General features: G+C 42.8%; 2 protein-coding genes across 4 annotated transcripts in view; both read left to right on the plus strand.

The window, feature by feature from the left end:
* Positions 1–6,541, plus strand: part of LOC119267600 (V-type proton ATPase subunit E-like) — an 8,520-nt gene extending 1,979 nt beyond the window's left edge. Inside the window, exons 4-6 of one of the 3 annotated variants that reach the window (XM_037549019.1) lie at positions 2,618–2,814; positions 3,692–3,791; positions 6,399–6,541. In XM_037549019.1, the coding sequence (XP_037404916.1) occupies positions 2,618–2,814; positions 3,692–3,791; positions 6,399–6,431 (330 nt within the window). In that variant the 3' untranslated portion in view covers positions 6,432–6,541. The other 2 variants (XM_037549017.1, XM_037549016.1) reach the window with 2 other exon arrangements.
* Positions 6,542–6,653: 112 nt separating this feature from the next.
* The window catches only part of LOC119272077, a 7,574-nt gene continuing 6,637 nt past the window's right edge, over positions 6,654–7,590 (plus strand). The window contains exon 1 of the mRNA XM_037553667.1: positions 6,654–7,590. Coding sequence (XP_037409564.1) covers positions 7,378–7,590 — 213 coding nt within the window. The 5' untranslated portion in view covers positions 6,654–7,377.

Raw genomic sequence — 7,590 nt, forward strand, 5'->3', positions numbered from 1 at the left:
ATGAAAACTGTCTAAATTGACCTCAAAATTCAAATCGTTTTTATTTTATTTTAGGCAGCCAAAATCCCAGCACTTGATGTGATTTTTAAAAAAAAAGGGAAATTTCAGTAACTGCTATTTGTGTTCTCCCTGAAGAGTAACATTTCTACTTGCTATAATGGATTTCTAATCATAATAGTGTGTTTTCAACTTTTTGATGTGTTAGTTTTCAAAATTTATATATATTCTTTGATTTTATGAACTTTATAACATATAAGTAGACGATAGTTGCATGCAAAGTAGTTGCTGTTGCTCAGGAATCATTAGAATTATCTATCCATAAGTAGAGTGACTTAGACCTGCCTTTTTTTAATAGCCTCTATTTCCATGATTATTAATTTTTGAGTAATTTCCATGATTTTTTCATAATTTGAAAATTGAATGATATAGACCGAACCCCGTGGCGAGATCGGATCCGTTGTTGCGGCCCGACCTTTCACGACACTCCACCTTCAGTAACAGCAACCTCTCGCCCGCGCACGCGATGTACACGAAGTAGAGGGTTTGAACCTTGCGGCCCAGCATGAGAAAACCAATCTCGACGAAGGTACTCACGCGCAAAACAATTTCCACGAAGAGAAATCGCAACACAGAGGTTTTCTAAAGATCCCTCCAAAACTTGATACGGGTGTCTACCCTGAAAAACACATCGTGTCTATTTCATATAAAAATAACCTCATGCACTTGTCACGTGTATCACCCGAGCAATAACGTTTTGATGTACAACTAGCTAGGCCGGCCACACCAGGTCCACATAACTGGCGCACACGATCATCCTTTCCTCGATGAAATATGGATGTATTTTCAACAACTTTTCTGTGACTTAACTCTTTTACTGGTTCAACTTGCATAGCACTATCATCTGTTGGTATGTGTGGCGATATCGTGTCCGTATCATCCTCCCTCCCTTGAAGTGAAACCGTCCGTGGTTTCATGTTAATTTTTAACACGACCTCCTTCTCCGGAATTTGTTGCTCTCTAATGATTGCACTATCTAGCATCGGTTTTAGCATATGCTTCCTTCCACCATGCATGAATGTGTACGTGTTCGATCTTCCGGCATGCGCCGCGTCACGATCAAACTGCCACGGTCTCCCTAATAGCAACTGACAAGCGTTCATTGGCAAGACATCACAATCCACCTTATCAATATAATCTCCAACAACAAATGGCACACGCACCTTATGTGTAATTTTTAATTTCCCGGTGTTGTATAACCACTCCACGTGGTGCGGTTGTGGGTGCCGCCACATGGACAAACCCAAGGCATGCACGAGATCTTTGCTAACGGCATTAGTAAAACTGCCACCATCAATTATCATCTTACATGCACGACCCTTGATCATGCACTGCGTTTTAAAAACACTCCAACGCTGCCCTTTAGCATCACCATCCCCTTGCACCTTCTCCACCAAGAGATTTAGCCCCTTCATCGGTGCATCAACTTCTTTATTTATTTCTTCTTGCTCTTCTCTTCTTTTTCGCAAACGATCTTTCCAATCAGCAGCGAACACATCCGCTGGCATGGGAATAAAACAAATTTGTTTGCCCTTTTGTGATAAAGAATAACTATTTTTCTTGACATCCCGAACAGCCCCAACACGCTTGCACCATGGGTCCCCAAGTAGCAGATGGCACGACACCATGGACACAGGACAAACATGAAAAAATTCCGCACAACAATATTTTCCCAGATAAAAAATTAGCAAAATCTGATGCGTAATTTTGATTCCACCTTTGAACCACTTCAGCGTGTACGGTCTTTCAAGAGGCGCCATCTTCAGCCCCAATTTTTCCACCACCTCGATGCTCACCATATTGACTGTGGTACTCTCATCGATTGTCAGATTGGCACATCGTTCGTTCACGACGCAACGAGTGTGAAAAAGAGTGACCTCGCCAATGCCTTCCTCCTCCATCAATATGTTCCTGCTCAACATGTTGATGCTTGACTCCGCAGATGATATTACAAACTGAGTCGTTGTGACTAACCTTTGCTCTGATACCACCTGATATAGACCGAACCCCGTGGCGAGATCCGATCCGTTGTTGCGGCCCGACCTTTCACGACACTCCACCTTCAGTAACAGCAACCTCTCGCCCGCGCACGCAATGTACACGAAGTAGAGGGTTTGAACCTTGCGGCCCAGCACGAGAAAACCAATCTCGACGAAGGTACTCACACGCAAAACAATTTCCACGAAGAGAAATCGCAACACAGAGGTTTTCTAAAGATCCCTCCAAAACTTGATACGGGTGTCTACCCTGAAAAACACATCGTGTCTATTTCATATAAAAATAACCTCATGCACTTGTCACGTGTATCACCCGAGCAATAACGTTTTGATGTACAACTAGCTAGGCCGGCCACACCAGGTCCACATAACTGGCGCACACGATCATCCTTTCCTCGATGAAATATGGATGTATTTTCAACAACTTTTCTGTGACTTAACTCTTTTACTGGTTCAACTTGCATAGCACTATCATCTGTTGGTATGTGTGGCGATATCGTGTCCGTATCATTGAACATAAATGATGCTTGAGTATTATCTAACGTATAAAGTCACCTGACCAGAGCTTGCTGCGTCTGAAAGAGTCGGCGGTTATTCTCCGCTGCAGGAAGGAGGATCTTGAGCTTGTTGAATCAGTCTTGGAGTCTGCGAGGAATGAGTATGCGGAAAAAGCAAATGTATATCCGCCTGAAATCATGGTAGACCGCCATGTCTATCTGCCGCCTGCTCCCAGTCATTACAAGGAACATGACCTTTCCTGGTAATACTTGCAATCTTCTGTGGATTGGGAATTTGGCATTTGATGATATCTACTAGCAACTGTTCACAAATGTTCTCCCATATTCATCATTTCAATATTATATCCAAAGTTCTATCAGCGCTTCCTTCCTGAGTGTGCATTGGGAATTTGGCATTTGAATTATTTGTCAAATTGTTGACTTGTGTTATGTTAGGACCTGTTGTAAGGTGGCTTATTTTTTCGTGATATTCTGTATTTGCTATGCATTTGGTTATTGAAGGCAACATTCTTAAATGCAAAGGGTGCATGCTGTATGGTAACTGCATAAGTAACTAGAAGAAGGGTGTCTTCTTTCTCAATGTTTTTTTTGCATGTTCATGTGAATTCTTGAAAAAGTGTCTCGCATTGCATGGATTATAATACGATATTAGGAAGGAATCTTTCCATACAGCTGCTATGTGCAACAGTAGCAACATGCACATGCCTGTTTGTCAGTGACATGATAACCAAATTGTCGTTAAATATTTCCCTCAAGCTATTTGTTTGGCCCCCGCTATTTGATGGGGAGGCAGATTGGTTTACTCAGTAAGCAAGCAAGAAGGGAAGAACAAGTTATTCTCATCTCTCCCATGAAGAAGCTGTTGCCGCCATGCCGGCATTCTTCTTTGTGTTCCCTCTTTTCTTTTGCTAAAGGGTATTTGCATTGTCTCGTGTTGCAATCCTGCATGTTCTCTAAGTGATATTGCTATTTTTTATACTAGTCCATTTAAGCGATCCTTATTCCTGAGTAAATCTTCTTCTGGATTTGTTGCTATTACCAGCTGAAACTAAATCATGCTCATTGAATAATAAATTGTGGATCTGAGTGTCTAAAGCTTACTCTTGTACCTCTTTTTAGCTCTGGTGGAGTTGTAATGGCTTCTCAAGATGGAAAAATTGTCTTTGAGAACACGTTGGATGCTAGACTAGAAGTGGTTTTCAGAAAGAAGCTACCAGAGGTATGTATTGTGATCCTGTTTGATGTCCCCTGCATGGTTGACATTTATACATTCTAATGTACACAATGGGAAATAATGCAAATAAGTTTAGCATTTTAGTGTATTTGATGTGCCTGTGGTTGGTAGTAAAGCCTTTTTTTTGTGGGGATAGTAAAACTATCTTGTTGGTGAACGTATGCAACTTACAGCTTCCATGTTCCATCCCTGCAGTTATCCAACACAAATATAACTTTGATCCTTTACTGTATGCTGTTTCCTGAAAGAAAGAAAGGCTCTTGTTGGGTCCATTGTGATGTTCCCCACTTGATCATGGTCGTCTGCCTTTAAATTCTGTTGAGCATATTATATGACTGCGTAATTAGCGATATGTCTTCTCTCCTTGCTATCACGGTCTGTTAACGTTTGTGTGGCACATGCACCTTTATCAGATCCGTCAAAGCCTTATTGGGCAGGTAGCTGCATGAACAATTTTTTTAACGGAATGCTGCACAGTTGCTGCTCGGCACCTCTTGATGATGATCTTTGAGAAATCATTTTTGTGGTTCACCAGTAATTTACACAGGCTCACTCTTTTGGTCAGGGGGAAAAGCCCTTTGTCACCGATGACTCGAGACTTAATTGCGCCAGGCAAGCATAATAAGATGAACTACAGCATTGGGCGATTTCTCTTAATAAGGCATTGATGTGTGTAGTGATGCCATTTACGTGTACACGTAATTTGTTACCTTGATGAAATTGGCCTCTTTGATTTTCATATATCTGATTTAAAAAAGTGTTGACTAACACATCGCACAGATAGCACCAGTAGGGGATGTCATCGTTGCCAGGGGTGTACCCTTACGTGCCCTCTTTCATTCAGTCAAACGAAGTAGTACATTTCTAAAAGCGATATATTTTTTAAAATTTCTTTAAAAAAACTTAGTTTATTTCATTGAACTAGAGAGAGTTGGAAGGTATCCTAAGTATCACCACTTTGCATCCCTAATCATGGTGAAGATGTAGCAACCCATTTGAAATTATGAATAGGGTAAAGCCTTTTGGGTTCAATAATCAGGGGAACAGTAGACAGAACACCTAAAATATGGAACGTCTGTTTCCCCATAATAGGTTATTTGATTCGAATGTTCTCTTTTGGATAATTGAAAACCTTAGAATTTTTTCCCTATATATTTTGATTCATAGGATTGAATCCTTTAGGGATTCTTTGAATCTAAGAAATTTTATAAGAATTTTGAAGTATTAGAATCCTTTTTTTTTGGCGGGAGAAGTATTAGAATCCTTAGAAATTTGTGTATGTTGATCCTTTGGTTGTGTAGGATTAAATCTATAAGAATTTTCCTAAGGAATCATTTGTACGACATTTCATAGGAAATCTAGCATCTACTCAAACCTTTTGAAAAAATTCCTTATTTTTTTGTGATACAGTTAAACAAACTAAAATCGTGTAGGATTTGAATGGGCATGATATTCCTATTCCCGCACTTTTACAAACTAAAATCGTGTAGGATTTTACGAATCAAACATATATAATGTTTGTTTCCTTCATTGTCAAAATATTTCCCCACCATTTGAGGAACATCGGACAACACACACATCGATCACCTTCTCTTCCCAACAGTGGTCCCTCGCAGCACCTCCCTTCCCCGTGCACTACCACCATGCCTACCTTGTTAATAGTGGTGGTTGATCCTAGTGTGAATGGCAACGAAGAGAAAGATACGAACTCGTTGAGGGGAGAGAAGAGGGAGGGCGACAAGGATAGGAAAAAGTGAGACACGGAAGGAACATGGAACATAAAATTGTTATGTACGAATTCAGTTCTAAAAATAAAAAAAACACTCAATGCTACATACCGAATCCATCAAAGGAGAAAGGTACAACAGAGGTCCGATCTATAATGCCACCATGTCCACATGACCATCCATGCCCTCGTTCGCTCCTCTCAATTGCCACCTTCCTTCCCTCACCCTTCCTCCCCCTTTGTTGCTCCTACCAAGTTGTGCCGCTTTGTCTCCTCTTTTTCCTGCCACCACGTCGCTAGATATGTCTCGTCACTATCGCCAACACCCCCATTAGGTATCCCACTAAGTCCAGGGGGTGTTTGCCCCTCGACGGCGATAAGGGATCCACTATCAGATTACCTAGCCAACCCAATTTTTTGAAAACCCTCCTGAAAACATATCCCATGCAACCCGAGATTATAAATACTCAAATCATATTTTGAAACACAATTCTAATATAATATATGTTCGCCATGTTGCAAAATCTTAGATTAAAATTCAACCTACATCTAGAGAAACAAAATGGTCAATTCATATTTTGAATAGTAGTTATCCAATGTTAGACCACAAATCTGGCCCGTAAACATAGTCAATGTTTTTTTGCGAGGAACATAGTCAATGTTGGATTTGTTGTTTTTATTTCTCAGGCAATTGTTTCATATCTAGATTCAAATTTCATGGTATCCTAGATGTATATTATGTCTAGTATGTCTTTAAATTATTTTCAAATATTTTGATAACATGTAAAGTAATTTTTTGGTAACCATAATCAGCGAGCGTTCATTGGGAGGGCTGACAGTTGCGAATGTTTTCATGAAAAATTCAGTTGTCGCGAGGATGGCAAAGATGGCAAATATAGTTCGCAAGCATGACAATTTTCTAATGAAAAATAGGACTGCAATGGAGTTGCCATGCTCGCTAACCAAAATTGTCTCGTTCGGCTTATGGACACCTAGTAGCAGAAATCAAGTCAATGGTGAATGAAAGGGAGTTTGTTCCACATAAAATTAGTAGAGCTCAAAACAGGGTAGCAAATTGTATGGCAAACTATAGCCGTACCGAGTCATGTACTACGGTGTGGATGTGCAGATCTCCTCCATGTTGTGAGGACTTATTGCCTTTCAACTGTACCCTGTGAGTTTGGAATAAGACTCCCATATGATTTCGCAAAAAAAACATTCACAAATATAGCTGGCCAAATGGGCCGTGCCAACCAGGCCGGGCCATGGGCGAGGCATGACACGGGCTAAACGGGCCAGGCCCGGCATGCAGCACGGGCCGCCATGGGCAAGGCATGACAGGAGCTAAATGGGCCAGGCCCGGCACGCTGCACGCCCTGGGCCATGCTTGGGATGCTAGGCTGAGCACGCGGGCCAGCACGACACGGCCTTTTTATATTTTTTATATATCTCTATATGACCCAACAGGTAAAATAGGCAAAAAACGCCCAGTGTGCCAAATAGCAGGCAGACTAGTGGGTCTGGCATGCCGGTGGGCCGGCCCGATTAGCAGCTGGGCCGGGTCGGCCCGTTTGGCCAGCTATGTTCACAAATGCCATTCCTTCCCGGGCAAACGTTCGCTGGTCACCGGTGAAAGGGTTGCACCATAAACTACGGGTGCACCGCCTACGTTCGCGGGGAACCTGCTACCTTCTTCGCCGGCTCGCTCAACTTTCCCGCCAAAATTTTAGAATCCCTCTCCACCAGGCCCACACTAGAAAAAGAAAGAAAATCTGAAGCCCTCACACAGATCTACTGCTCCAACCAAATTCCCCAACCCTCCCCCTCCGCCGCCGGCCCCCACCCATGACGGCCATCGCCGGCGAGCCCCACCGCGTAGTCCTCCTCGTCGACCTCAACCCCCTCCTCCCCTCTCCAAACCCTAGCGCCCCCACTGCCCAGTCCGCCTCCTCCTCCTCCTACATCGCCGCCGTCCTCCCAACCGCGGCCTCCCTCCTCGCCGCCTCCCCCTCGCCCGCCTCGCTCTCCGCCGTGCGCCTCTTCTTCTCCTCCCTCTCC

The sequence above is a fragment of the Triticum dicoccoides genome, chromosome 3A (genome assembly GCF_002162155.2).
Source record: "Triticum dicoccoides isolate Atlit2015 ecotype Zavitan chromosome 3A, WEW_v2.0, whole genome shotgun sequence".
In the NCBI taxonomy this organism is placed as follows: Eukaryota; Viridiplantae; Streptophyta; class Magnoliopsida; order Poales; family Poaceae; genus Triticum; species Triticum dicoccoides.